General features: G+C 49.0%; 12 protein-coding genes across 12 annotated transcripts; 4 read left to right on the forward strand and 8 right to left on the reverse strand.

Annotated features, from left to right (window-relative positions):
* Positions 1 to 74: 74 nt before the first annotated feature.
* Positions 75 to 2,401, reverse strand: F9C07_1077781 (C6 finger domain protein). Its single transcript, XM_041288381.2, has 3 exons — positions 1,548 to 2,401; positions 1,337 to 1,480; positions 75 to 1,266 (listed from the first exon to the last, which is right to left on the reverse strand). Exons 1-3 carry the CDS (start codon positions 2,256 to 2,258, stop codon positions 394 to 396), a joined length of 1,728 nt encoding a protein of 575 aa, XP_041140802.1. The 5' UTR covers positions 2,259 to 2,401; the 3' UTR covers positions 75 to 393.
* A 900-nt stretch (positions 2,402 to 3,301) lies between these two features.
* Positions 3,302 to 3,820, forward strand: F9C07_1163 (uncharacterized protein; the record flags this gene model as incomplete). The annotated part of the gene is made up of 2 exons (XM_041284105.1): positions 3,302 to 3,415; positions 3,461 to 3,820. 2 exons carry the CDS (start codon positions 3,302 to 3,304, stop codon positions 3,818 to 3,820), a joined length of 474 nt encoding a protein of 157 aa, XP_041140801.1.
* A 1,201-nt stretch (positions 3,821 to 5,021) lies between these two features.
* Positions 5,022 to 7,498, reverse strand: F9C07_1164 (uncharacterized protein; the record flags this gene model as incomplete). The annotated part of the gene is made up of 4 exons (XM_041284097.1): positions 5,022 to 5,186; positions 5,245 to 7,052; positions 7,108 to 7,200; positions 7,390 to 7,498. The coding sequence occupies 4 exons, from the start codon at positions 7,496 to 7,498 to the stop codon at positions 5,022 to 5,024; spliced, it is 2,175 nt and encodes a 724-aa protein (XP_041140800.1).
* Positions 7,499 to 9,212: 1,714 nt separating this feature from the next.
* On the reverse strand, positions 9,213 to 10,069 carry F9C07_1165 (uncharacterized protein; the record flags this gene model as incomplete). The annotated part of the gene is made up of 2 exons (XM_041288380.1): positions 9,213 to 9,877; positions 9,949 to 10,069. The coding sequence occupies 2 exons, from the start codon at positions 10,067 to 10,069 to the stop codon at positions 9,213 to 9,215; spliced, it is 786 nt and encodes a 261-aa protein (XP_041140799.1).
* Positions 10,070 to 10,762: 693 nt separating this feature from the next.
* Positions 10,763 to 11,185, forward strand: F9C07_1166 (helix-loop-helix DNA-binding domain protein; the record flags this gene model as incomplete). Its single annotated transcript, XM_041284104.1, has 1 exon — positions 10,763 to 11,185. The coding sequence occupies one exon, from the start codon at positions 10,763 to 10,765 to the stop codon at positions 11,183 to 11,185; it is 423 nt and encodes a 140-aa protein (XP_041140798.1).
* A 1,327-nt stretch (positions 11,186 to 12,512) lies between these two features.
* On the forward strand, positions 12,513 to 13,343 carry F9C07_1167 (putative nucleic acid-binding protein; the record flags this gene model as incomplete). The annotated part of the gene is made up of 1 exon (XM_041284103.1): positions 12,513 to 13,343. One exon carries the CDS (start codon positions 12,513 to 12,515, stop codon positions 13,341 to 13,343), a length of 831 nt encoding a protein of 276 aa, XP_041140797.1.
* A 290-nt stretch (positions 13,344 to 13,633) lies between these two features.
* On the reverse strand, positions 13,634 to 14,460 carry F9C07_1168 (succinate dehydrogenase cytochrome b small subunit; the record flags this gene model as incomplete). The annotated part of the gene is made up of 5 exons (XM_041284096.1): positions 13,634 to 13,799; positions 13,857 to 13,976; positions 14,037 to 14,103; positions 14,192 to 14,209; positions 14,310 to 14,460. The coding sequence occupies 5 exons, from the start codon at positions 14,458 to 14,460 to the stop codon at positions 13,634 to 13,636; spliced, it is 522 nt and encodes a 173-aa protein (XP_041140796.1).
* Positions 14,461 to 14,593: 133 nt separating this feature from the next.
* On the reverse strand, positions 14,594 to 16,073 carry F9C07_2279463 (putative NAD-dependent oxidoreductase). Its single transcript, XM_041284095.2, has one exon. The coding sequence runs from the start codon at positions 15,952 to 15,954 to the stop codon at positions 14,920 to 14,922; it is 1,035 nt and encodes a 344-aa protein (XP_041140795.1). The 5' UTR covers positions 15,955 to 16,073; the 3' UTR covers positions 14,594 to 14,919.
* On the forward strand, positions 16,074 to 19,881 carry F9C07_2279464 (putative DEAD box RNA helicase hela). Its single transcript, XM_041288373.2, has 2 exons — positions 16,074 to 17,807; positions 17,867 to 19,881. The coding sequence occupies exons 1-2, from the start codon at positions 17,446 to 17,448 to the stop codon at positions 19,473 to 19,475; spliced, it is 1,971 nt and encodes a 656-aa protein (XP_041140794.1). The 5' UTR covers positions 16,074 to 17,445; the 3' UTR covers positions 19,476 to 19,881.
* On the reverse strand, positions 19,882 to 21,374 carry F9C07_2279465 (pirin-related protein). The gene is made up of 2 exons (XM_041288379.2): positions 20,874 to 21,374; positions 19,882 to 20,746 (listed from the first exon to the last, which is right to left on the reverse strand). Exons 1-2 carry the CDS (start codon positions 21,337 to 21,339, stop codon positions 20,226 to 20,228), a joined length of 987 nt encoding a protein of 328 aa, XP_041140793.2. The 5' UTR covers positions 21,340 to 21,374; the 3' UTR covers positions 19,882 to 20,225.
* F9C07_2279466 (Adenylosuccinate synthetase) lies at positions 21,375 to 23,747 on the reverse strand. Its single transcript, XM_041288378.2, has 5 exons — positions 23,563 to 23,747; positions 23,375 to 23,457; positions 23,228 to 23,296; positions 22,719 to 23,170; positions 21,375 to 22,649 (listed from the first exon to the last, which is right to left on the reverse strand). Exons 2-5 carry the CDS (start codon positions 23,415 to 23,417, stop codon positions 21,939 to 21,941), a joined length of 1,275 nt encoding a protein of 424 aa, XP_041140792.1. The 5' UTR covers positions 23,418 to 23,457; positions 23,563 to 23,747; the 3' UTR covers positions 21,375 to 21,938.
* A 538-nt stretch (positions 23,748 to 24,285) lies between these two features.
* Positions 24,286 to 27,120, reverse strand: F9C07_1173 (DnaJ domain protein; the record flags this gene model as incomplete). The annotated part of the gene is made up of 4 exons (XM_041288377.1): positions 24,286 to 25,618; positions 25,688 to 25,757; positions 25,849 to 26,973; positions 27,024 to 27,120. The coding sequence occupies 4 exons, from the start codon at positions 27,118 to 27,120 to the stop codon at positions 24,286 to 24,288; spliced, it is 2,625 nt and encodes an 874-aa protein (XP_041140791.1).
* Between the last annotated feature and the right edge of the window lie 582 nt (positions 27,121 to 27,702).

Genomic DNA, 27,702 nt, shown 5'->3' on the forward strand with positions numbered 1-27,702 from the left:
TTGCGACGCTAACTTGACTGCATTTCGAATGAGAGACCAATGGCACGAGTGACAACCTAACTATCAAGCATTTATAAATCATGAGACATACATCATTGACGAACTCAAGTCGTTCGCGTTACTTGCACACAATACTTTCTCAGAACTCATGTACATGCATGTTTGGGGAGCTGGTAAAAATATACCCTATGGTTGGCCGTTCCCCAAGGATTGCATCTAATGCAATCAGTCAACCCGGGAGTAAACAAAAACATTGAAGTGAAAGCCACGGCATGGGTGAATAAACATGGGGTATTGTCGTTAAGATAAATCGAATACAAACAGAAGATGAAATATATATGCGTAGGCCAGCATTCGGGACCTTGTCCAAAGCTATCAACAGCGGGAAGGTGATCAGGAAGCCCACGTTCCTACCAGGACTCGATTCGTCGCTAACGAAACAGTTTCACGGAAATAAATGCCATCATCGCCATCCCCTACACCGTCGAAAATTCCCGATTCACACTCTAGGACCTCAACCAGGGCCAGGGCTTGATCTACGCCCATGCTATGCCCTATGAGCCGAAAGCAGGAAATCACCCATTTGCGCAAAGGATGATTCAACGACTCTGTCGCTCCTGCGAGAACTAATGGCCAAAGAAGAAGCAAGCCAGCAACGTAGCTTTGATTCACGGGGAGACTATCGAAGGGACCCGTCGGGATGTTCCCCACGCTGAAATGATATGGGACGCTGGCGCAAATGTCGTTGGCGAGCTGGCGTGTTGTATTGCGCAGCCTAGTACAATGCTCTAGAAGATCATTGGAAATTGCAGCTGCCGGCACGTTGAGGGAGAGTTGGCGTAGGCAAGTTAGGATGATTTCGCTCACAATTATTCGGGCACAGCGATACTGGTTAAAAGTATGGCATGTCCACAGATCGTTGTATATGTGATATTTGTTATTGTATGGATGAGGTCCCTGACCCCACATGTTGGACGAAATGTCCGACAATGTTGGGCCTTCAACATTGGTGTACAAGAACTCTGGGGGTAAGGCTGCAATCCATCCCATTAGCTCCGCCTCAATGCCGTAAGCGGCAGATAGGATCTCATGCGGGTCAACTAATAGCCCCATGTTAATATCTGCTCGTAAATTGGACAGTCTGCCCGCTATGCCAATCAAACGGTCGCCATAGACATCAGCCCTGGTTCGCAGAAACATGGCAACCTTTGAACAGTCAATCAGCGAATCGGGGACTCGCATCGCTCTTTGAAGGCAGCAGATGATCTGACTCGTGTCATTAGCATCTAGGGACAAGGAAGAGAGTGGGGAAGAGGGGTTCATATTTTTAACATACGATTTGAAATCTTAGCTGAACAAACAACTTCAGTCCATCTTCGTCTTGTAGTTGCTCTGGCCCTCGCACTTCGAGTAATGCCGCAGCACCATAGATATGATTCGTCCATTTCTCAATATTTCCCGGGGCTCTACTCGTGACGACCTGCATTTTGCTTATCAGTATGATGACCAATCTAGTGAGTGAGGGGAAGAAGACGAGTGTGATTTACCTCAAAGATAGCCAGTAACAGAACCGCACCGAGGGTTGGATTGGACTTGGCCTCCTCTTCATCCATCACAGCGGTATACATCAGATTCAAAGCATTGCCATATTCTTTCTCCGCAGCAATCTTCAGAGGTCCATCTTGTCGGATACGCGAAAGCATGGCAGTCCCGACCGCAACAAGGCTCGCCTTCATTGCCTGCTGGCTGAGAGTCACCTCTGGAATCACGAAGAAATCCGGTGAGAATTCCATTATCCAACAGGCCCCGGGCCACGCGTTAAAGCGAAGGAAAAAGCACACGGCTTCATCTTCGGTGAATTGGTATGATGGAGGAGGTGCAATTTTCGGGGATATGGGGCCGGTGACTTGCTGTGCCGCCGGTGGCGATGGATACAAATCGGAAAGATCGTTGAAATCCGATATGTCACTTGCCAGGGACGAAGACGTGGTGGTCCCTTGAGGGCTACTCCCGCTTGGGGAAAGCATGCGCGTGGATTTAGGGGCCTTTCTAGCCCGTCGTCCGGCGTTACCGGCTTTGGCCTTCCGGACGACCTGTTGGCTTTCATCACGGAACATTAACGACAATTCATCTCTATATCCGGGACACACGCGGTTTCCCTTGATACACTGGGAGCATGTTGGCCGGGCCTGGTCGCAACGGATCTTTCGCGATCGGCATTCACCGCAGCCTTTGCTCGGTTTCCCGCAAAAGACCATGTTGGACAAGGCGGGGCTGGTGCCACGAGGCCCACGGGGCAAGTTACACAGTTGTGTGGATGATATGGTATGGTCTTAAAGTAAGGGGTGTGGATGTTCGGCTCGAATCGGTAACCCATGCGAGATGCCGAGAGTACATTAGTGTGTCTGTCTTACAGCAATTTAGAACGAACAAACAGGATGATCTCCGATCGGTTTAGTGGTTCCAGTATGACAAGGTTAATAGTGCAGGGATCTTCTTGAGTTGACAGTATGACAGGTCATGCCCATTGTCCAAGTTCAGTAGATTATCTCTGTTTTGTGTGAAGTTGATGATGGGGGGGAGGAAGAGGAGGAGGAGGAGAAGGAGAGACAGGAAGAGGATCCCCCACACGACCCCAACAATTCCCCTTCTCTAAACCTGTTCGGGCAGGCGTTGCGGACATCTTTTCCCGAGGCAGTTTAACTCCTGGATATCCGTCCTCATTTTTAGGGCCCCTGTTCTGATTGGTCATCCACGCCCGCATTCCTCCCCGGAATTAACCCTAATTGACAACTTGACGAAAGTAGATTAAGGCTGGAACAATCCCATTGTATGCTGCGCTTGATATAACATCTCCCTGTCTACAGCTTCACACACAATCCAAATGCCAACATTTCCACCTCCCCAACTAAAGCCGTCCATACCAACCCCCCAGAATATCTGACAAGTCAGCGGAAGATGAAGAGATGTGAAACTCAAACGGGTGACAGCACAACCACAAAGCACAATTTAGCACTCCATATACGGCTTCACCGGCTACTGACAATCAATAGCTCGTCTCCCGCGGACCTTCTCGCCTTCTGATGGATTGGAAAAAACTCAGGGGCGTCACCGCGAAGTTGAGGATCCCTGAATTGAGCTCCCGTGTGATTGATTACTGTTTCCGGTGTATGACCTCCCCCTGTACCATACGCAGGGTATTGGTATTGCTGGTATGGGGATTGTTGGTACGGGTATGCCTAACATATGTCATATCAGTGTGAGTACTGTATAAACAAGCGAGAAACCTTACTTACCGGATATGCTGGGTAGTAAGATACCGGAGCGACGCAGGGCACAGAAGGTGCAGCAACAGATTGATATGGATAAAGTGGAACGGGTGGAGCAGGTCGGAGATGTGAAGGGGGCTGGAGCGGTTGGCTATTTTGACCTGATCGAGTGGGATGGTTTGATAGTATAGGCTGAAAAGGCTGAAATTGCGGCATCGGTTGAACGGGTTGGGATGGTGGGAATGGCTGACCAGGCAGGATTTGTGGAATGGGCTGGACAAATCGATCATGCTGGCTTGAGTAGCCCTGGATTGGTTGAGAAGGTAGAGGAGACTGTCTCGGAGGAAAGGTATTGGGGGCTTGGTTTCCATTCCTCCTCATCCCAGGGTCTTCATATTGGTTGTGAAAATCAGGGATCGGTCCAGGACTCCAGACAGGAGGAGAGCCGCACGGTTGCTGACGCAAGAACGAGCTGGGAGGAAACCCATCATGCGCCAGGGGTACAAATCCATGTGGAGAAGACACCAAACCCGGTGGCACCGAAGCAATAGGTCTCAGGTATACCGGATATGAGGTCCCGTAACTGGGGAGAAGAGGTTGCATTGAGTATGCCACACTCTGACAATGCTACAAGATATACGGTTAGCCCGTATATATGTTCGTGAGGCTTAGTATGATGTGGGACTTACATGGCCGGTTTGGCGTCTTCCATACCGTCCACCTCTTGTCATGGCGCGAGCTGAAATACCCCGCTGAATTCAAGTGGCGGGTGGTATAGATCCTAAGTAAGGGCGCGGCTGTCACATATCTTCAGTATTCCATAAATTAAGGCATTATACTGAACGAGAATAGTCTACCTTGAACTGTGAAAAGGGACAAAACGGCTCTTGTGGAAGCAATCCTGGCCTTGATTGTTGAAATGAGATCTGAAACAAAGAGCAGGTCTGGTGACAAGAACTGTGACTGGGGTGACGTGTGAAAAACAAGGCAACCAGACAAACACAACATATCAGGAAGGAAGAAGTTCTCACCGTATAAATAGCCGGCCTCAGGCTTCTGTCCTCTTCCTTCTTTCCTTCCTTCTTCCACCTCTCTCCCCCGCCAAGGGCGCGAGCACAAGCACATTGATGTGCTCGCGCCCGTTACATGCAACTGTTACTTTAATAGATATTTGAAGCTTCTGAAATCACAGCTACAGTATACATATCGTGATTTGCTTTATCGCAAGCTCTCAACTTCATTTTACATAGTCCTTTGTTGCTCAACCATTACTATGGATGGCTTAATGGAATGCAACTCAAAAACACATAGGCCCATGAATTGTCACTCATGCAGACATCATTTTTTTAAAGGTTATCTAATGATTGCCTTTTCTTGGTCAGTTTCTACTATCCTTTCTTTTTTTTTTCATTCTCTTTTCTTTTCTCCACTTCCTTGAGAACAAGGGCAAACAAGATGACAGAAAGGAAAGAAAACAACCCGTTTCAAACATCAGACTTACTCCTACCTCTTTCAACATCGAAGCTGACCCCTGGTAGTCATATGCTTAAGAGAATTGTGGAAGGAGCTGTCCGCGCTGGTCATGAAAGGAAAGAAACAAATATGCCAACGTGACATTCAAAGAAACCCCTATTCTCTAAATCTCTCCATACACCTTCCAAACCAGTCATCTCAGTGATGGAAGGTAGACATGCTCAACTTAACGTTCGTCTTAACCATTGAGAACTAAGTATCGGATAGGCTGATTGTTATCTAATCTTCATCCATTTGAGCTCGAATCTGGGCATATGATTCAAACAGGATGTTTTCAGCGAGGCATTTTTCCGTGCGTTTCTTGGACACCAATGCTTCAGCCTCCGTGACTTCCCTGTCGATGCTGTTGTAATCACTGACTTGCTGCTGCAACGACAACGCCATCTAAAACCAATCATCTATCAGTTTCAGAGAAGCAGAAATCATGAATGTAAATACTTACGCGGAGGTTTCTTTCCCGCTTACTCGGAGTGCTCTCATCCCGCGCTCTGTTGCAGAGCTGTTCCACACAAGAGTGGATCTCATCCAGGGTCTTAGACAGCGAGCTGGAGGCACTTCTCTCAATCTGAGGAGCTTTCGTCTGAGAAGTGATGGTATCCAGTTCAGTCAGCCCCGCAGAAGGCGGTAGGTTAGTTTGCTTCGGCACAGGCGACATGATTGCGTCGATTCCTTTGCTGGGGCGACTAGTGCGCTGAGGACTCCCAGTGGTGGCAGCCACTGTGTGAGTCCTGCGTGCCGGACCTTGAGGAGCGATAGCTGATTGTCCACGTGGACTAGTGACGGCCCTGGTGCGTGCTGCCATTGTAGATCGGGCGAATGAAGGCATGTTTTCAGGAGTTATTGGGATGGGTGCCGAGATTGTAGGCCTCTTGTGCCTGTCTGCTGATGGTATAGGGAGGCGCAGATTTTTGTTCCAACCCTCAGACAACTTATGGTGCTTGGCGCTTGCCTTAGGTCCTGTCCTTCCAGAGTCGAGCTTGCTGCATTCGGAACTTGTGATAAGCTTCGCACTACTGGAGTTCGGGTCTTCGATTGCAAGGCCAGATGTTTCGTTAGGCCCCTTTTCATCCTTATCCACAATGCTTCTATGCTTGAACATATTTCGAAAGCCATCAAGCATACGGTTGCTCCGTAAATCAGGGATCCTAGCGCTTTGAGGCGTCATATTATGGCTAGGACTTTGTGATACGATGTCGTCGAATGTCCTGTGCTGGACTGAGCGTGGCGCATCGTAAATGGGGAAGTCGGACACGGCTTGTAGAGACGCTGTCCGTTTGTTTTGAGGCTTGATTGTCATCTCACTTTCACTCTCTCCTGGACTTTGCCCAAATTTCTTGGCTCCAGGAGAAGCAGTCTTTTTCGGAGTTACTGGGCCAGATGCCATGCTTTCTTTCATTAAGGCCTTGTATGACTCAGGGAGTTTTGGTATGGGAGGGGCAGACTGCATACTCTCGGGGCTGGGGGTAAAAAGAGACGATAGGCTTGGACTGTTGACAGGCTTGCGGGGAATTGAAAATTGGCGGCCACTGGTGTCCCTCTTTGGGGTTGTCTCGAGCGACGTTTGGGGAGGGTTGGATGGCAGAGTCACCGGGTTGCCTCCAGAGGTGTTGCTGTCTTGCTTACTGTATCCTAAGGTCCCTGATGTATCGTCAGTGTTACGACCTTTCTTAAGGCTTTGTTTAGGTGTATCCGGATACTGAACGAGGGTTGGATTCGATCGTCGTGTGACTGCATACATGCTGCTAGGGCTATCCGAACCCATAATAATCTTCTCGGCTGAAGGAGCAATTCTGAGGGCAGGACGAGTACGGTATTCACCAGTGTACACATTGGTGGGTCGCTTGGGCATTTCCTCTCCAAGGTCCCAACCACCGAATGGTGCTGAGGAAGACGTGATGCTTTCTTTCGGCTGATTGGGTGCTTCTTCAACCGAGCTCGGAACTGAGTCTTTCTTCTGCTCAGCCAAAATGTGGGGACGAGGACCACGAGGCTTCTCGATTACTCGAATGCCACCAGAAAACCCTTCACCCGGCGTCTTTGAACGACTGTTCAGACGCTCAGGACTCCGGATTGGGATTGGGATTGAGCTGCGCTGCTCTGAGATGACTCGACCCCCTTTCAGTGAAGTAACAACTGATTCCTGGCCTTGTCTCTGAAAGACTGGTCCACGAGGAATACGACTAGGTGGCTGGGTCATGGGGGAATTAAGATTTTTAGGCTCCTGGGAAGTATCATATTTGCGATTCTCTTCTGTGCGATTGTTAATAAGTGGTAGAGGAAAAGGTGCAAAGAGTGTTCTAATTACCCTGTTCTCGAGAGTTGCCAGAGTGATAGGGTTTTAGGGTCGATATATCACTCTCACTACATGGAGAGCCAGATTTAACTTCTTGACCTGATCCTAAGAAGATGCAAAGTTAGTGGTGCAATGGAAGAAAATGGCTGCTCCAGAGATCCGTAGAGAGAGTTTGTAGCTTATCAACGTATAGATCAGGAACCATCGTAACATGAGTGGGTTGAGGTGACTCTGAAGGGGAGCTCCAGGAGGCTCTACTCCTTTGGAAATGTGACATGAGAATAAGGTACTGACCTTTGCTAGTCATATGGGCTTGTTTTTCGCAGCTGGGTGTTTCCTCTTCGCTGCCTGTAATAGAGGGGTTCACGAAGGGATCGTGCAAGTGAGGGGTGTAAGAGGACATATTGAGTAGAGAATCAACGTGCAGATGTGTAATAGTGGTTTCTGAGAAATCTATAGAGATACTGCAGATAAAGAGCAATCTGAATGGCTGGTTGAGTGGATCATGAGAGGTGCTTTCAGGATGAGGGATTGAGGAACGAGTTGGTTGAAAAAGATGTTGTGGACGTGTAGAAAGCTGGCTTTCCTTCCCTCGCTGAGAGATAATTGTGTTGCCGTGCAGACTGTCGGGGTAAGAGTGTTTTGTTGGGAAAGGATGATGTCGTGCGTGTGATTACTTCGTCGCTGCCTGGTCTCTCCTGGCTGAGGTATTGGTATGAGTAGTAGTGCAAACAAACGAGTCAATCACTGAAGGAAAGAAGAAGAAAACGGGTTTCTGCAGTTGTAACAACCGCCATTCACCTCCAGGATAGGACCTTCTTTGGCCCCTTTCTCATGAGTTCATGGATAGACAGCCAACCCTAACATTCTTTGGCAATAATTGAGGAACTGCTTATCAATGTTGCCTTCTCCTCCTTGTCGAATTGTTCAACGATTCTTGGGGGCGCATGCCTAGTATGTGATTCGAAACTATGCATACATGCACAGCTAATGGCTATTTACATAGCCCCAACATATCGAGAATTTCTCGAGTACTTCCAGTAGCCAGTAGTGGTATTGACTTATGCCAAATTATGATAACTGGATAATCGTCATCATACCTGCTCGCGGTATCGAAACGCTTGCTGGGCCTCAACTTCTGGAGACTTAGCTCATTCGACCTCATCTTCGGTCTAGAAGATAATGTTGAAGGTTCTGGAAGAGCACCTATTGTGGGAATTCTACTTTGTAACGATGGATCATACTTGAGGAGATATTCTATCAATACGTCAACACATCCCCATATACAGGGTTGTTAAGGAAACTCACTAAGCACAGGTAGGACATATATCGATTGCTTCTTTGAGGAGCCATGGCTTGGTTGAAGTTGTACCTGATGAGAAGTCGCGCTGTTCAATAATCCAAATGGTACAGGAGCCCCCATCTATACATATATAAAGGTATAGGTGGGAGCTCCTCCATCATATGCCACAGCAGAGAGATTTATAGGTTCTGAATGCTGGAAAGTAACGGGAATACCTATGTGAAGGAGGAGGAGAGTATGATTATTTCAGAAGTGTTCCTTGTTTGAAAACAGACAAACTGCACTGTTAGTAGACATGGAAACGCTAAGCGAGGCCAGGGCACGATACCCAATTAGGAACAGGTCTGTGAAAGGAGGATCGCCTGAGGCATGCATAGTCACGTTATGGTTCTGAATGCTTGTGGTGTCACAGCAAATTAGGATTTCTAGGATCTGATTTGGTTTATAATGCATGTTCGATGTCGATGTGATATGTCTACTCTACTATTGAAAGTATCCGTATCTGATGATCAAGTCCAGCTTAAGAAGGAGTCTTATAGTCTTGGGTACAGTGTATTGAGCAAGCATATTATGGATACTCATAGACCATTCTTGTAATAATTAGGTAGACAGCGGTGGAAGGTTGCAAGTAAGCAGGTTATAGATTGCTTGTAGTACTCGGCTGTAAAGCTACTAATAGATAAATTCTCAGCCTAATAGCTAAGATATGTACCATGACTTCTTGGCTATGCAACAACAACCTAGGGCCAAAATAGTAAATCATGATAACTGTATTATTAAACCATATTAAATTCTGCTTTCACCTTTCTAATCCTTACGGGGATCCACTTTCCACTACACTAGTTTGCTGCCCACGCTTCCTCTTCCCGGACGAACTAGATTGAGCTCCCTCTGACCCGTCATGCGTCCATTCGCTAACCTCCCATTGTATCGTTGTTGACTGATCATCACTGACACCGAACCCACGTCTAGACTTCATCATGCGACCCAGTCGACTACCCTCAATCATCTCTTCAAACCACGGGATCCCAGCTACAGTGCCTTGTCTATAGGTCCTAGCGACACCCTTCGTGCCACCTGAAGAAGGAATGATAGTATGAGAAGGCGACAAAGGTTCTTGCGTTGTGCGAAGTGGCAGATCAGTCGACTGGTCTCCCCGTCTGCCTTCAGCTTCCACTTCTCCATCTTCATCCTCGGAAAGAAGACCCAGGTAGTCCAGCAATCGTTGGTCACCCCCCGAGAGACTCCCGATAGTCACCGACATGTAGTTCGCCTCTTCACTGGGAACATCAGTCCAATATGAGAGTGGTGTTCCGCAAAATCCGCAGAACGCATGCTGTGTATGCGGGGCATGAGCGGGGGAGAAGATGCGCCGGATTGTCGCGCGCGACTCGTCGTCAAAATACGATTCGGTATGAGATTGATACCAGTCCAGAGGAACTCGAAGCCATGCGGTAAGAGGCGTTCCGTGGATTCTTCCTGTTTTAGGCGGGTATTTTTAGTGATACCGTTTCATGGTTTATGAGGTTGTATGCGAAAGAGTAACATACGGCTATCCCTACTACTGTCAAAGTAGATCTCTGCGCGCTCAGAGACATCCTCTGGTAGCTGTATAGCGTATTGATTGCGCCCACAATGACAGGAGCCGCGGAGGGGTTGGCGACTTGTCATTGTGCTTGATGTGTAGGTTAAGTCTTGTACAATGTGCTATGTTGGTAGTAGATATCTGATCAACGGTACCGTTGATTTAGTTAGCGGGTTTAATAGGTAGCACAAACTCGAAATCGAGGAGTTGAGAATGGCCAATTGCTGTCAGAAAGAAAAGTCAGTTAACGACAGTTCCGGGTTACTCATGAATCTACTAGAAAGATTGAGTAGTGGCCTGAGGACGAGCAATTGACATCGATGACGTAAGGTGCCAAGGCCACGGATCGAGAAGTCTTGGCAGCACTCGATCCGGCAACTAAATTAATTTCTCCGCACCTTTAGGTTACTTTGGGCGATTTCTTTTAGTGTGTGCTCAAGATTTGATTGTACGCCGAAGCATATAAAGTGGTCAGTCATGCAAGTCACTAGGTACGCTTAGAACTAATTCCCTCCAGGGGCTCTCACTCATTAATTGCTTCTTTACTTCCTTCCTTTCTTTCTTTCTTTTTCTTTTCCCTTCTCACCTGTCGTAATTTACATACGCTTTGAACGCTAGTTTTCTTCTCTTTTTCCATTCACATTCCTTTCCAGTTCCCCGGAACCCGCCATCTCTCTTGTACATTTTACCCACTCTTCCATCCGTCTATCACATGAAAATCTCTCCGACACACTTCCACAACTTATTTGACAACGACAACAACAACAACCACAACCATCATGCCGTCTGCACAACCACCAGCATCCCTCGCTTCCAGCTCTTCTGAGACCTCGTGCTCTCCCGGTCCAGGAATTATTAACACGACCGACGACCGCAATGACCGTTCTTCATCTACCCCCACCGCTTCATCATCCAAGCATGCCGGCTCAAGCAGCGCCCAGGACAAGGAGAAACCGCGACTGACAGAGCAAGAAAAGAAGAACAATCACATTGCATCCGAACAAAAGCGCCGTGCAGCAATTCGCGAGGGCTTCGATCGCCTGACGGAGCTAGTTCCGGGCCTGGAAGGCCAGGGCCGAAGCGAAAGCATTGTGCTGAGAAAGACGGTGGATTTCATTCACATGCAACTGCAGGAGAGACAGGAACTCATAGCTGAAATTGAGCGCAGAGGTGGTCGCATTGACGATACGTTTCGGTCGTGACATCGGCGCAGCCGCCGGAGTTTACATCCTCAGCCGAGGTTCGATCGGGCATGAAATATGATGATGTTGACGACTTGATTTACGGAGTTGTGCGGATGGACGCAATACCCTACGCTTGGTACTATTATCTCAGATGCCATTCAATGCAAAAGAAAGGAGGCATCAATTACTTCCCATTTATAAATTTTATTTTTCGAGCCACGGTTGAGCTCGCTGGCTTGTCATATTGCGTCCGTCTGGATTATATCGTGTCTACGTTTCTATTTATGTTTCTATATTTTTCTTTATCCTCCGCTATATGCTCATTGTACATCAGTTTTGGTTTGACAAGGCGCTTTCTAAGGTGTTCGGGTGCTAGGTTTGTAATGAGAACAAGGATAGGGGACGGTTATGTTTATTGTCATTTACCGCTTTACAAGTACAATATCAGCTTTGTCCTACCTTTATGTGTAGGCTGGCTTGAAAAAATATATATATGATATACTCGTGTAACTCTTCCGAAGTGGATATGAAAGAGCAGGCGGGGGAGACAGAGGATCGATCAATATCGGACATATCTATAGCCATGGACATTAGAGAATATCGACCCACTACCAGAAAACTCCTAGCAAACGAAACGATGGATACGTATTACCACAATATGTGTCTTCAAACTTGTTTGGCCCGGGACTTCAAATGGCTCATCAGTGCAATCGCAATAGGAACATATATTGCTTCTGACTGATTTATGTACGGTGACATTTCCTGATTGTTATTATGAAGCAGCATTGCTGCCTGCGGGTATCTTGCTTCTTTATTCGATTCAATACTCCTTACTTTATACTCAATCCATGGATGCCATCGTCATCCTTATCATGGCTCTGGGTACATGTACCAGAGTACCGGATCTTACATCCGCTTGGCACACGTTCTAGAAGATATGGACACAAGCAAAAGAAGAAAAAAGAATAACACAGGAAACCAGAAAACATAGTCTGAGTTACACACCCAGAATCTCCTATACTTATCATTCATACAATCGTTCTTTTGGATTATTCATGCATGGCTAACAGCTCATCAAACAGCAAATATACATGGATAGTCCGACACCACCACAGACACTCCGGAAAACCCGCAAGAAAAAGCAAACCACCTTATCGACAGATTCTGCCACGATTCACCGCCCATCTATCAAGATCCAGAAACCGAAAAGATACGAGTCCTATTCGAACAATTCGACCGCGCATCCAGAAAGCTCCCCGGACACGTTCAACTATATAAACACGTCCGGAACCTGATATACAATACGCTTCAAGAAGAACAAGGACAGGGAACACAATAAACCTAAATGTCCGACTCAAAAGCCGCTCTCCTCTCGCAATCCGAACCCATCGACCCCCCACCAGCCTACGATGCAACAGACAACAAGCCACCAGCACGCACACCCCTCCCCCGCCCACCACCGCTCTCCCTCCCGGTGCTCAACGAGCTCCGCAGCAAGCGAGTCATCCTCGCCTCCCAATCCCCACGCCGCAGACAAATCATGTCCCACCTCGGCCTGCCTAATCTAGAGATCATCCCGTCCAACGCAGAAGAGGATTTCCCTAAGACAATGGAGCCATTTGAGTACGTGCTTGCCACGGCTACGAAGAAGGCGCAAGCGGTCTACGAACAGGAGATCATGAATGAGGAGAAGGGCGAGCCGGCGCTGATTCTCGCGGCGGACACCATCGTCGTGGATTCGGCTACTGGGACGATTCTTGAGAAGCCGCGCTCCGAGGCGCAGCATCTTGCCATGTTGAAGTCGTTACGGGATAACCGTGACCATAAGGTGTTTACGGCCATGGCGGCTATGGCGCCGTTGGTTAGTGCGCGGCAGCCGGGGTATGCGCTTGAGACGGCGCTGGAGGAGACGAGGGTGCGGTTTGATGGGGAGGTTACGGATGAGCTGATCTTGGCTTATGTGCGGACTAGGGAGGGGGCGGATAAGGCTGGTGGGTATGGGTTGCAGGGGTTGGGGTCGATTTTGGTAGAGAGTATCGAGGGGAGCTGGGATAATGTGGTGGGGTTGCCGTTGAAGTCGGCTTTGAAGTTGATTGAGACGGTGGTTGAGAAGGCTGATGATGATGATCGGCTGTCGGGTGGTCTTGAGGAAGAACTGGAAGAGGAGAGCGATTAGGTTGGAGGGACGTAATTTGCTTGCATACGGCATAAACGCTGGTCGTTTGTAATTTTTGAGGGTTATTGAAGATCGTATAGAAAGGATTTAGAAAAAAGAAAAAAAAAAAAAAAAAATTTCCAACAGTATCCATTCGAACAGTTACATATCTTTTAGCTCAATACCAAGAGCGCCAACCAGCTGGACTGGCTTACTTTAACAGAAACAGCATGTACATAGGCAAAACGCCTGAACGGAAGGAAAGTTCAAAAAGAAAGTAATGAGAAACAGGGATATATCAATGCAACGATCTATGCCTTCCACACCCTCTTGAAGGCCTCTGTTACACCAACGTCGTTCGTCTCGAACTCATACAGACCGACGGCAGTGGTAAGAGTGAATGCGCGCAGGAGCCAGTTGCAAAATGTGGCAGTCTTGGGGACACGGCGAGTGGGGAAGTAGTCAATGATGGCAGCCCTGCATGGTGTGAGGATCGATTGGAATCAAAACTTCATATCAGGTAAATGAACGTACTGGAATCCAATGTGGGAGTGGAGAACGATGAAAGAGCAGAGGACTGCGTCCATGACCGGATTAAGAGAGCCAGCAGCGAAGGGGGCAATGGTGAGAGGGACAAGACCGGCGGAGATGGCTCTGTTCAGTCATTAGTTCGATGTCCTGTCAGGTTCATGAAACCGAGCTTTATTTACACACCTTTCAAAGGTCCAGTGGTAGCTTCCCTCCGAGGGGTGAGGGGTGGGGATGGGAGCAGGGTCGTTCACTACGTAATTGACCGGTTAGTTCCACTGTATCTCTGCAGCAAACAGGCAGCTCGATTTGAGTATTTCAGGAGTCGGTGATGGACGTACTCGTTCCCTGAATGGTCTCTGTTCGTACTCGTTAGCATCTCTTTCCTTGAACATCTAGATGACCAAGACCCATAACTGATGTTACGGTTCCGACTAGATCATATTCAGAGTCACTCACGAGGCAGAGGAGGCAGGATCTGCTTCTTCGCGGAGGCATGGAAGGCCACAACCTGCGACACGCCGGCGCCATTTCTGGTCGCGAATGGCGAGCGGAAAGCAGAGAGGCAGGACTGCCGGAGGAGGGAAGACTGGCGGGCGATTGAGGCCATTGTGAGGGTGTTGAAATGCAAGACGTTGGGTATATTCTCTGCGACTCAACGCTGCACGAGGCAAAGCAACAAGATGAAGTCGTTCAAGTTCGTCAGGATGGAACCTCGGAAGTCCAATCGGGAATGCGGTCATCCTATTGCGGCGCAGCTGATTGGCCCGCCTCTCTCCGCCCAGCCGAAAATGGCCGACGTTCCGGCAAATAATATTAATCGGCTATACAGACGGAAAACATGAAATGGATGTCTCCCTTACAGCCTTTTTGGGGTTGTCGCGCGTCGCTTACATTTACTGCTATTATTGCCCTGTTTATTAGATTGGAATTACCAGAACTTGTACCATTTTTCTTGAAGATTCATTATATTTTCAATAATATCCATTATAACATCAGTTTACCGAGGTTCACAAATAACGCCTCTCTGCAAAATGAACTATATACTATGCAATGAAAGATGAACAGCTTAGAACTTCAGGACAGCTTTGCCCTTGTTCTTTCCGTGGAAGATACCAAGTAGAGCGTCGGCCGAATTGTCAATGCCAACGGTCTCGTGGGTCAGAGCTTTGAACGAACCGTCCTTGATCCACTTCTGAACGTTCTCCTGGTGCTCCTTAGTGTACTTGTCACCCATGCCGGCATCACCAACAATGAAGCCACGCATAGTCAGGCGCTTAGTCAAGACGTATTGGATGTTCTTGATGGGGTAAGGGGCCGAGTTGTACTGCGAGATCATACCGCAAACGACGACACGGCCAAAGTTGTTCATGGCATCCAAAGCAGCTTCCAGGTGCTCACCTCCGACGTTCTCATAATAGATATCAATACCCTCTGGGGCCAAGCGGGCCAGCGCATCGGCGGGCTTCTCATTCTTGTAGTTGAAACCACCGTCGAAGTTCAGCTCCTTTGTGATATATTCCAGCTTGTCGTCCGATCCGACACTGCCGATGACCTTGAGGCCTTCATGCTTAGCGAGCTGTCCGACCAGCTGACCGACGGCACCGCTGGCAGCAGAAACGAAGATGGTCTCGCCCTTCTTGGGCTTGCCGATTTCGTACAGGGATGAATAAGCGGTCAGACCGGGCATACCAAGGGCACCCAGGAAGACACGGATATCCTCAATGCCCAAGGGGTTTTCGAGAGGGCGAATGCGGACGATCGACTGTTCGTCCAGGACAATATACTCCTGGATGGGGACGAATCCAATGACCAAATCGCCTTCCTTGTACTTGGAGTTGTTGGAGCGGAGGACCTTGGCGATGGAGCTGCTATCGATGGGTTTGTCCATGGCGAAGGCAGGAGAGTAGGACTTCACCTCAGCGGGGCGCATACGGCCACGCATGTAGGGGTCAAGGCTAGTGTAAAGAGACTGCAGGACAACACCATTGGCAGGAGCGGGAGAGTTAGGGTCGACCGATACGGGCTCGACAACAATGTCCTGTCCAGGGACAGGATATCCCTGAGGGATCTTCTTGAACACGAGAGCCTTGTTCTGGGACATAGTGAAGATAAGGTATGGGTATGAATGAATAGGTAGATTAAGAGAGGATAATCACAACAAGAAACTTATGTTGGGTATAGATAAATATGGCTACATAGACTAGAGCTATACGGAGTAGGGCTCCTTTTATAGGTGAGCAGAGGTCACCACCACCCCCCCAAACAAAGCGGGGCAGTTCCAATCTCCTCGTATGACGATTATAAAGCAACTAGGATCACTCCCAAACGCGGCAGAAGCTTCTCGAGAGGCAAAAGATGGGGAAGAGATTTGGCCGATCCCACCGAGGCAAAGGTTCCGGAAACAGCAAAGTGGGTTGACAAAGTATGGGTGGCGTGAACTTGAAGAGCAGTTGGGTGGATCTCTACATTATTCAGACTTCTTTGGAGGCACGGAAGAGCCTAACCTTCTGGGCAAAACAACCGGAGCTTGCTGGTGATCACAAATCAGGAAATGAGAAAAGTCTCCATTGCGCGCTCGGAGATGTTGCTGAAAGTTGCTACGCGAGGTTCACTAATCAATCGTCCTTACGCAGTGGTACATTCATTCTTCCTCAGATAAGAAGGGGTGGTGTAGTCCAAGTCAAGAAGTACACTATGGTAGATACATAACTTCTATGCAACTATGAGTGAGCACAACATGAAGTCATGGAATGATCATTTTATTTTATTTTATTTTTATTTTTATTTTTTCTTAATCTTAAATGTTTTAACTTTCCTACATCCGATGCTTAGTCAGCACATATTTATAATCGGTTGAACAACGGTTGAAAAAAATCCTGAGACATCCATGAGCATAATTCCTGATGAGTTAAACAAGCATTGCATAGAATGACTTGATACCTCGGCGGTCCATAGGCTCATTATGTCTTCTAGAATATCAATCAATGATCGCGACTAGTCTCATCCTCTCTCCTGACGCCGTACTTTAATGATCCTTCGTTCTGATCGACTTGAACACACAATACACTGCCTGAGGCCATCAACATGGGACCGTGATACAGTACGGAGTACTGTACATCCAGTATGGATGTACATACTGACTTCCTTCTTTAACTTGCCTGTCGAGCTTTTCACCTGGGATCTGAAAACAATGTGTGTATTTCTATGATGACTATAGCTATACTACAACCTAGATCTCAATATTACTCTAAGCGATGAACAAGCGAGATTGGTTGTTTTGATATGTATGTACCTTGAAAATTAAATACTACCTCCAGGTACTCCGGATTGTTGTTGTTCCTTGTCGGGACGAAATCCTTCCCTTCTGAGTGGCTGATCAAGATCCCTTCCGACTTGGACAATTTTCTGCCGGACATTTTTTCTTTTGTCGCCTCTTGCCAAAACAGCCATCTTTTTCCATCCATCCCGATCTCTCTTTTATCCATCATTTGGATTTTTTAAAAACTTTTTCTCAGTAGTTTCATCTTGCTGGATAGTCGTTTTTTGTTTTGAGTTCTCTGATCACCTTTTCCCATCTCCCTTTGCTCCCATCATGTTGGGCGCTTTCCGCCGCAACGGCGTTGCCCATGCGCTGCGCGCTTCTGCTCCACGATCTCTTTCGGCCAGAGTGACACCCCAGCAGCTACAATGGCGTCCACCGGTCTTCTCTGCAGTCTCGCATGTGCCCCGCTCGCTTTTCCATGCATCTCGAGTCTCTTTCACTGCCGTTGCGGAAGCTCAGGCCCAGAATGCTGAGGTTGACCAGGATGGTCGTCTGACCGATTTTAAGCAGCTGGCGGATCAGGGATTGGTTGACCCCATCATTATTCGTACCATTAACAAGAACATGGGCATTAAGACGATGACGGATGTTCAGAGCATGACAATTCAAGAAACTCTGCAAGGGCACGACGTGTTAGTTTGACTTTCGTCCGTAATGTGTTCTTTGATGCTGACGTTTATGCTCTCTTCAGATTGGCTCAAGCAAAGACTGGAACTGGAAAAACACTTGCCTTCCTCCTCCCCGTAGTGCAAAACATCTTGAAGGATCCAACCGTCAAAAAACGTTCTTACAGGCGTTCAGGCTCAGGGGCCTCGTCGGCAGATATCCGTGCCATCGTTATTTCCCCAACCCGTGAACTTGCGGAGCAGATCGCTACAGAAGCGAGAAAGATAGCGTCTGGTACCGGGATTGTGGTGCAATCGGCCGTCGGTGGCACTCGTAAGACTGAAGGCCTGCGTCGGATCCAGAGAGAAGGCTGTCACTTGTTGGTTGGTACGCCTGGCCGGCTCAAGGATATTCTTTCCGATCCGGAGAGTGGGGTTGAGGCTCCTAAGTTGTCCAGCTTTGTTCTCGATGAGGCAGATCGCTTGCTAGATGATGGTTTCGCTCCTGAGATTTTCGACATCCAACGCCTACTCCCTGACCCGATGAAAGTCGACCGTCAGACGCTCATGTTCTCGGCTACTGTCCCGAAGGAAGTCTTGTCCATGGTTCACCAAACCATGAAACCCGATTTCAGAACTGTCCAAACTGTCAAGGATGATGAAGTGCCTACTCATTTCGCTGTTCCTCAGAAGGTTGTTACGCTCGATGGCTTCCAGAATGCCCTGCCCGCTATTCTCGAGCTGGCTAAGAATTATCAAGCACACATGGCTAACGACCGCAATGCTCGGCCTTTCAAGGCCATTGTTTACTTTAACTCCACCATGCAAGTGAATTTGGCCCATCAAGTCTTCAAAAAGTTGCTCAACAACCCCGATGACCGCCGGAGTGGCCATCCTTTGAACAGAATGCACATAATGGAGCTCCACTCGCGTCTGAGCCAAAGTCGGAGAACGCTTACTTCCGACTTCTTCCGGAACAGCCGTTCTGGTATTCTTTTCTCATCCGACGTGACGGCGAGAGGCTTGGATTTCCCGGACGTCACTCATGTCATCCAGGTTGGAGCTCCTCGTGCCCGTGACACCTACATTCACCGTATCGGACGTACTGGGCGAGCAAACAAGGAAGGCGAGGGATGGCTTCTCCTCCATCCTGGAGAAAACGGTTGGGTCCAGAAAAAGTTGGGAGACCTTCCTATCGAGAAAGACCACTCGTTGGCCACGGCCGTCACGAATATGCGCCAGGAAGTGGGCGATGAGGTTTCCCCGTCCGCTGCGGAGTCTGTGGCGCAAGTCAAAGCTGCTATGGAGCAGGTCCCCGAAGACATCCGGGAACACGCATTCAAGTCTCAATTGGGCGGTCTGCTATCGATCTTCTCCCGTCCGAGAGATATGGTTCTCGCCATGAACGAGCTCGCTGTGCATGGGTATTACCTGCCTGGGCCACCAGCGATTTCCCCTGGCATGGCCCAGAACCTCGGCGTGGCCGACGTAAGGGAAGCAAATATTTCCGGGCGTCGTTTTGGCTCCCCTAGAAGCCCGCGTGGACCATCCCGTGATTCATCTCGCGGTGCCAGCCACTTCAGGGGTGGCCGTGACAGGGGTGGCCGTGACTACCGCGAAGGCAACCGCGAAGAGCGCAGATACGACTCCAACCGCCGCGGTTCTAACCGCTGGGACAACAGAGACCGCTATTGATAGAGGTAGCCGGCCTATACCTCTTTGACTACCCGTATTTTTCCGAAAACACCGAAACAACAAATTTCCGAATGCATTGGGCGGCGTTCTTTACGGTCACTGCAACTACTCTGTACATTTAGACCAGAGAACGAATCTTCTCCTCTCCGGATGTATTTTTATCATGTATGCCGTTCTGTCGCTTCGAGATACCATATGACTTTTCTTCTTCTGATCTGTCTCGATATACCGGGCGTGTTCTAAATCGGGACACAAGGATTATGATCTAGACTGTTATCTTCTTTATTGGATATATTGAGCTGGGACAGACGGACACCCGATTTGTATTATGTATTGTATTAGTCTAGATAGGTTCGTCAGTTCACGTTATTAACACATTTAATTTACACGACGACATGCAAAATCTCATTCTAGACCTAGTGTAGCAACTCGACCTTCTATTCCTATGCTGAGGGAAAAAAAACTTGCTACAACCCTCCGAGCAAGTCAACCGAAACGCTCCACATTCTAACTCGGTATGCCGAAGAACTCCAATATAGAATAGATCCATCGGAAAGTGGGCCGGTCTAGAATGAGAATAAATTAAGTTCCCAGCATAGACTATCAAAATACCCACACATCAATCCTTGGTATCCAGACATAGAAAATAAACCAATCCTAACTCCTAACAAACAGCACCCAAACCAATGACCACGAGTATACATACACACAAGTAACAGAGAAACAATAAGAAAGGAAAACTAAAAGAACCTAATTACTATCCAAAACAACCACCTCCGCCTCCCCCTCCCCAAAACTCTCCACCGAAATCACATCTCCAACATTCACTCCCTCTACAAACGCCCCATCCCCCTCCTCCAACACTTTATCCTCCCTCCCATCCAACCGAACCCTAGCCCCTCCCTTCCGACTGGCCGGCAAATGCACATACACATTCCTCTTCCGCCGCGACTGCACCACACTCTCTCCACCACCAACCGCCCACCGGAACGTCTTCCCCGGCTCGAGAATCCCCGCCCCCATCACGAAATCCGCATGGATGGGAATAGTCCCCGAGATGGTGGGGATTGCGGCCTCCTCCTGGGCAGGCGTGGCCTCAGGCCCGGCAGCTAGGGGAGAGATAATGGGGACGAAGGATTGGCGCTTTGCGTCGTCGGAAAAGCTCTGCGTGTGGTATTGGGGTTTGAGGGAGGATTTCCACGGTAGGACCCAGATTTGGAGGAAGTGGACTGGTTTGCTGGGGTGTTCGTTTTGTTCGGAGTGGGCGATTCCTGTTTTCATAATTCATCTCGTCAGTCTCTCTCTTCTTCGTCTGGTTTCAATTCTCCATGCTCCGCTAATAAAACGAAAGAGAAAGTAAGGCAGGATAGTGTAAAATAGGATAAGGGATATACTGACCACTCCCGCCAGTCGTAAACTGAACATCCCCCCGCTTCATCCGATAAAACTCCTTCCCCTGAGCACCTTCCTTGCCCTTTTGAATCATGCTATCGCGGTGCGTAAGCTCGCCGCTAAGAATGTAGCTGAAGATTTCGGCATCGCGGTGCGGGTGCGTCGGGAAGCCATTGCGTGGCGCCACGCGGTCTTCATTGAGCACGCGCAGACATCCGAAGTGATTGAATCTGTGGTCGTAGTAGCCGGCGAAGCTGAATGTGTGGTGTGTCTTTAGCCAGCCGCCGTGTTCGGCGTAGCCGCGTTCGCTGGAGCGGCGGAGGACGATCTTTGCGTGGTTTAGTTTGGACATTTTCTTGGTCTTTTCCTTTTTGATGTGGATTTGGCTTTGGGTGGTGAGAATTAGATTGTTCTTCTCCTTTTTCTTGTGGGTTGTGATTGAGCTGGGGGGTTTGGGGACTTTTATAGTCATTTTTTTGTATAGGGTTGAAATGCATGACGTAGGATTGGTTGGGTTGGATAAGCATGGATAAGAACTGACTAACAGTGAACTAGTCCCTCATCCCTCAGTCTAAGACTCTAAGCACCGCATAAGCATTACCCATCCCCACGTAGGTTGGGGATTTCCTCTGGCATACGCTAGATTTTTTATTATTATTATCCCTTCTCTTCTGGTGGATTCTTCTTTAATTTTATTTTATATCAGTTTCATAAGCAAAGCGAAACACGATCTAATTAGGTTTAGCATGCCACCTCTAACCTCTCACCATGATTATCACACAAAGACAGAAAAGATACCATGACCCATACGTACAGAACAGGGGAGAATTTGTACAGCAGAAAAGTATGTCATTAAAGGTAAAAATCAAGCATCTATTCATCTGTATAGAGCAATCCACATCTACCCTATCGGACATCGTCATTCGTAGACAGATTTTCGGGTCGACCGCAGAAACCAAAAGTACAAGGATGATGTTGTCTCATTGACACATCAGGATATTTTATGGGAAAGGAAGCTGAGAAAGAAAACAAGGATCAACCCGTCTAGATGTAGTCAAAATTCCAATTGCTCTACTCGCGGGCAATCATGTCATCGCGAGCGGGACCGGTACCGATCCATTTCACAGGAACGCCACCCAGTTCGCGCTCGATGTACTCGATGTACGCACGCGCATTGTCGGGGAGATCCTCGTACTTCTTGACGCCCATGGTGTTGCTCTTCCAGCCGGGGAGAGTAACGTATTCAACCTTCACCTTCTCGAGAACTTCGGCGTCGGCAGGGATAGTGTTCTCGGTGCGAGTGCCGTCGGGCAGAATGTAGGCAACGCCGACCTTGATCTCGTCGAAGTCGTCCAGAACGTCCAGCTTGGTCAGGTTAAGGGCTGTGTAGTGGTTGATCGCCTGCGAGTAGCGGCAGACGACCAAGTCAAGCCAACCGCAGCGACGGCGACGACCGGTAGTGACACCGAACTCCCTGCCGACACTCTGCAGCTTGTCACCGTCTGCGTTGAACTGTTCGCTAGGGAAAGGTCCGGAGCCGACACGGGTAGTGTAGGCTTTTACGACACCGATAACGGATTTGATGCTAGTGGGGTTCAGAGACAGGGCTTGCATAGCACCGCCCAGGCCGGTGGACGAGGAAGTCACATAGGGGTAGGTGCCATGATCCAAGTCAAGCATAAGAGCGTTGGCACCCTCGACCAGGGTGTTGGGCGAGTCCTTGTATTTTTGAAGGAAGGCCAGTTGGTCGACAATGTAGGGGCCCAGGAGTTTGCGGTATTCCTGAGGTCGTTAATACAATTTCTACCACATACGCCGAAAGGTAAAGGAAGGAAGCGAGCAGTATCCTACCTTGAATTGCGCGAGCTCCTCCTCGACGTTGTATTCCAAATCGCCGAATCGGGCGCGATATCCGGCATCCAAAGAGCGTAACTTGCGCTCGAAAACCGCCTCATCCAGGATCTCTCCCACACGGATACCCCTGCGAGAAGCCTTATCACTGTAGCAAGGACCAATGCCCTTACCAGTAGTACCAACCTTGCGACCACCCAGCTTGGCCTCCTCCAAGCCATCTACAACGGAGTGCAATTGAAGGCAGACATGCGCGCGGTCGGAGATGAAAATGCGCTTGCTAGCACCCTCGAGACCCTTCTCCTCAAGAGAAGCCAACTCCTTGAAGAAGCTGGGAACGTGAACAACGGTACCAGCACCGATAAGGTTGATACATGAAGGGGAGATCAGGCCAGAGGGAAGAATGTGGAAATCATAGGTCTTGTTACCATGGACAATAGTATGGCCCGCATCTGGAACGAAGAGTCAATACATGTAAGAATGCAAGCTCTCATTAGAGGTTGACTTACTGTGACCGCCAGCGGCACGGCAGCACAGCGTCGCCTGCTGCGCGAGCATATCCGTAATCTTGCCCTTTCCTATACCATCCGAACGCAATCAGTATGTGTCAATGTCTCGAAATCCCCGACTCAAACTGGAACGGGTGGATTCCCCACCTTCATCACCCCACTGGCTGCCCAGAACGATTGAAACACCCATGATTGCTGTGCAAGTATTCAAAGATCGGATCTACAAGAGACTTTTCAAACCGCATTAGTATCAGTCTTCAATTGATAATCATAGACGTGTGGCTCGATGTGGTGTATTGAAGAGAGATGGCGGGGTCCACCGGATGGAGACTGACATGATTCCGATAAACCGGTTGATTAATTGACTTAAGTCAAATTAAAACAGACCGGGCAATGAAGGCGAATACAATTGGTTTATTACCTGGTAGGTAGAAGGATCTAACCTGTACCAGAAGTAAATGGAGCAGCGGCGAAAACTTCGCGACCGTCAAAGACCAAAAAGCCGAAAAAAGAAAGGGAGGGGAACAGCGGAGGCAAAGATAATATATGGTGACGGAGGACGCTATTCCATGTGACTCAGCGCCGACCTACCGTACCGTTTGGTCATCCGCGACGAATTTTTCCCTGTTGCTGCCCTTCGCTAGCCTTGGCTTCACTATTTCTTACCGTCTCGTCCCGTCATAATTCCTCTCATGGCGGGGTCGTGGGGTCCCTCTTCGGTAGGTGGCGGCCTCAGGCTAGAAAGAGGGGCGGGCCGCAATCGGCCTAGGGCTCGGGGTTTAGGGTCTTTCCAGTCACGAAGTTACATCCATCCATTACGACTTTGATAGATAACCTTGTCGAACTGTACTTGGATAGTATATGCTCCTGTTAAATGAGCCGCTTCTCACAAGTCCACAATGCGCCGGACGTACGAGATATAATACAACGATACGAATGTCCCCATCCCCTCTAATATCACACGAACTGGAACAATCCCAATGCACCAACGCCCCTCCTATGCAAGAGAGAAGAACCAAGAAACCCAGAAATTAGATCGAACTCCAGCCTTATATGCTTCAGATGACTTTCCCTCCATTCAGAATCCACTCCCGCGTCTGCCCCAGTTTCAGTATACACTCCCGATGCAACTCCCGTGCTACTTCCCAATGCTTCAGTACTTTGGCGTCTTCATCTAATCCGCGTAGATATGCGCTGTAGCCGCCCTTGCCACCCGGCACCATCTCCTCGTCACTATCATTACCATCGCCCCCTTTGTCATCGGTGTCCTCATCCTGGCCGTTGATCTTTAAGCGCGTCGAATCACCAACGGCACTTATCCAGTTTGCTGCCATTCCAGTCTCGATGGCCTCCTGACGTGCATTGAAATGATGGAGCATGCGTCGATTAAAGTTATTCCATTCGCGCATGTAAGTATTCATCTCTGCCACATACCTGTCCCATGCTATCCGAGGCAGCCCCAGCTGTTGGGAGCCAGCGCTGATTGGCACCGCTTGTGGTGGTCGCGGTCGTTTCGGTGGGTTTGGGCAAATAAGCTCTCGGGGGCGTATATCGCGCACCGATGTCCTTTGGGATTTGGCGCGGGATTCAAATGGCAAGCTCGAATGGATGTCTTGTAGATCTTCGATGCCACCATCCGTAGTGCTTGTGAATGGTGCTGTCTTACCCAGATTCTTGAGGTCAAAGTGGGGACTTGTGGGCTTCGTATCCTCTCCCTTTCCTCCGTTACCACTTGAAGGCGGAGTGGGTTTTGACGGAGGCACCTCTTTGCTTTTGGCTGCTTTATCTGACTCCACCGTCGTATTCTTTGCAGGGGAGTCGTCGTCTAGATCCATAGCTTCTCCATCTTCCTCTCCTGTTCCAGCCGAGTCTTGCTTGTCATGGTCACCACCGACTGTTGCCTTTGCTTCCTCAGCCTCAGTCGCAACACTAGCAGCTTGGGGCGCGACTCGTGTTTTAGTAGCGGACCGAGTATGTTTACGGGGACTCCGTGGACGCTGGGTATTCCCGGGCTGTTGCTGTTGCTGATGCCCGCCGTCCTTCGGCATGGCCCATAGTAGGTCCTTGAACTTATCCGCCCAGTCATCCGCAGAAAACTTGCCCTCAGCAAATGCAGTAGGTTGTTGCTGAAACGTTGAGCCAGACCGGGAAGGATCAGGATTAGATGTACTTGCAGAGTGGCTTGCTCGACCAGGGCTGTTCCTAGTAGCGGTCCGCCCGCGACTAGATGAACCTTGCTTTGGTTGGGGCTGTTCTTTATCCGAAGATGATGGAGTAAAGAAGTCAGTGGTGTTCCAACTAGTTGCTGAAAATGGCTTCCGCAGGTCGTCATGACTCCTACTGTTGAAGGTCCCATTTGGCGGAACGTCTCGAAATCTAGGAGATTGCGATCTACGCAGGCGAGGGACGAAATGTTAGCTCCAGACCTTGCGCCAATCAGGTACTAATGAATAGCCTTACTGTACGAATGGATCATCGGTTTTAGCTCCAAACATGTTTCGGGCTGAAGAGGTGCTCTCAGAATCATGTCCTAATTACTCGTTCCGTTAGTAGTTGAATCTTGAGCCCTCTTCCTATATGATTGAGATACGGATCTGTCTGCATGGACTAAAAGTACTCACCAGTTCTGGAGTTAAATTTTTGCTGAGTGTAAAAGTTAGCAAATCTCTGGTGAGCCCGAAGCCTGCTCTTGGGAACCGCCTTGGGCTTGTGCTCCGGGTCGACGTCCTCGTCGGTGTCGCTTGAACTTGTAGAGGAATAGTTCCGATTATGGTCAGTTTTGAATTTGGGGCTTGCGCTTCGATGCCTGCCAGATTCTGGGGGAGTCGGGCTAGGTGGGTTTGTTCGCGCATGAGGCTTAGGACTTCCGGGTGATTCACGCATACTTGCAGAGCGCCCGAGCCAGGCACTCGAGAAGAAGGTTCTTTCTCCTCCAGTACCAGCGTACTTGCTACCTGTTCGCTCAACTTCCGGCGTACTTGAATTTTCCTCACGGTTCTGGAAACCTGCAGCAGCCTTTCTAGCTGTTGGGGAGGGAGCAGGACCAAAGAAATCTCTCATCTGAGGCCGTTCATTCCGAGGAACATTCGAATAAGAAGAAGTGTTCGGGGCCATAGGCTCATCCCCACCAGCAGACCGCGGGGCAAACCCTTGCTTCTTTTTTGTAGAATGCGCACGGGTGGACTCTGAACCAGCTGACTTGGGAGATGTCTTGAAATACTCGTACGCAGATTTGGGCCTTGTCGATTGACCCGCAGAAGAGGCATTGGTTCGGGGCATAGCACCTGAGTACCCTGAGCGCCCTGTGCGAGGGTCAAACTGGGACCAACCAGACGTGTGGTTCCCCTTCATGTCTTGAAACCCGCGATATGCATCAGCCCGTGTCTGTCCTTCATCCTGCATCTTCTCCCACGGTTGTTTGGGGGCTGCCCGCGCGTAGCTTGCATATCTTTGGGCGCCAGAAGAAGGACCGCTGTGGAATGACTGCGGTCGCGACGAGAACGATGGTTTCGCAGTTTGAGGTTTTGCTGAAGGCGACGAAGGATAGTTCTTGGTGGGAGCTTTTCGAGGGGAGTTGGACTTAGGTGGTCCATAGTACTTTCCGTACCCAGCACGTAAGCGGTCCGTGTCGTACCTCAACCGTTGTTGAGGATCGCTGAGAATCTCATTTGCAGCTTGAATGGCTTGGAACTTGGCAATGAATTCCACCTCTTTGCCAGGATTTCGGTCCGGATGGTATTTAAGAGCTAACAAATCAATAACAACCCAAGCAACCAATCGACGGTCTTCCACTTACCTAGTTTCCTAAACTGCTTCTTGATATCTTCAGCGTCCGCATTGGGCGCAAGACCTAAGTCTGCATAATAATCCCTCCGGACGTCCGCCTTTACCATCTTGAAAGATTGCCAGCTTGCCGGGCGCCTCGTATGGTTGTATTGTCAAAGGAAGGTAGATCACGAAGTTCGCACCAAGATTTAATCCTTTTGTACATATCCTGACACATCAAGCAACGTCGGGACAGCGGGGTTCGGATCGATCAAGAAACAGCGAATTGGCGTATGGACGTTTAAGGCAGTAGAGAGCGAAGAAGGGCCGATCTATCGAGGGAATGACACGGGCAAGGTGGGAGACAAAAATGAACAGTGAAGTGATTTCTCCCTTTCTCGATTAAACTCAGCTCGTGAGCAGAACCCTCTAAGCAACCGAAGAAACTGCCCGTAAATTGTATACCACCAAATCTCTGATTAGTCGTTCCGACCCAGCATCTGACTTTGGGACTCCGTGTTGTATGTCCTCATCGATTGTTTGTTTAGCAGCGGAGGCGGAGTACGGCGAACTTTTTCCTTATCGTTCTCGATAGACGGACATGATCTTCCCGATTCAGGCACCCGAAAAACGGGAAAAACACAAGATCGTTGCGGGGAAGACCGCAGAAAGTAAGCAAGAACTACTGGCCAAAATTGTATGTACACGAG

This window comes from Aspergillus flavus, chromosome 1 (genome assembly GCF_009017415.1).
Source record: "Aspergillus flavus chromosome 1, complete sequence".
NCBI classification, from domain to species: Eukaryota; Fungi; Ascomycota; class Eurotiomycetes; order Eurotiales; family Aspergillaceae; genus Aspergillus; species Aspergillus flavus.

What these genes read in the sequence shown, in the direction of transcription:
- F9C07_1077781 (XM_041288381.2), bottom strand. Translation starts at nt 2,258, where the DNA reads ATGGTCTTTTGCGGGAAACCGAGCAAAGGCTGCGGTGAATGCCGATCG. An exon ending in TGTTACTGGCTATCTTTGAG is followed by an intron (nt 1,481 to 1,547) that starts GTAAATCACACT and finishes AGCAAAATGCAG; the next exon opens with GTCGTCACGAGTAGAGCCCC. An exon ending in TTCAGCTAAGATTTCAAATC is followed by an intron (nt 1,267 to 1,336) that starts GTATGTTAAAAA and finishes GACACGAGTCAG; the next exon opens with ATCATCTGCTGCCTTCAAAG.
- F9C07_2279463 (XM_041284095.2), bottom strand. Translation starts at nt 15,954, where the DNA reads ATGTCCCAGAACAAGGCTCTCGTGTTCAAGAAGATCCCTCAGGGATAT.
- F9C07_2279464 (XM_041288373.2), top strand. Translation starts at nt 17,446, where the DNA reads ATGTTGGGCGCTTTCCGCCGCAACGGCGTTGCCCATGCGCTGCGCGCT. An exon ending in ACTCTGCAAGGGCACGACGT is followed by an intron (nt 17,808 to 17,866) that starts GTTAGTTTGACT and finishes TGCTCTCTTCAG; the next exon opens with ATTGGCTCAAGCAAAGACTG.
- F9C07_2279465 (XM_041288379.2), bottom strand. Translation starts at nt 21,339, where the DNA reads ATGACTATAAAAGTCCCCAAACCCCCCAGCTCAATCACAACCCACAAG. An exon ending in GTTTACGACTGGCGGGAGTG is followed by an intron (nt 20,747 to 20,873) that starts GTCAGTATATCC and finishes TTATGAAAACAG; the next exon opens with GAATCGCCCACTCCGAACAA.
- F9C07_2279466 (XM_041288378.2), bottom strand. Translation starts at nt 23,417, where the DNA reads ATGGGTGTTTCAATCGTTCTGGGCAGCCAGTGGGGTGATGAAG. An exon ending in CAGCCAGTGGGGTGATGAAG is followed by an intron (nt 23,297 to 23,374) that starts GTGGGGAATCCA and finishes CGGATGGTATAG; the next exon opens with GAAAGGGCAAGATTACGGAT. An exon ending in AGGAGCTCGCGCAATTCAAG is followed by an intron (nt 22,650 to 22,718) that starts GTAGGATACTGC and finishes TAACGACCTCAG; the next exon opens with GAATACCGCAAACTCCTGGG.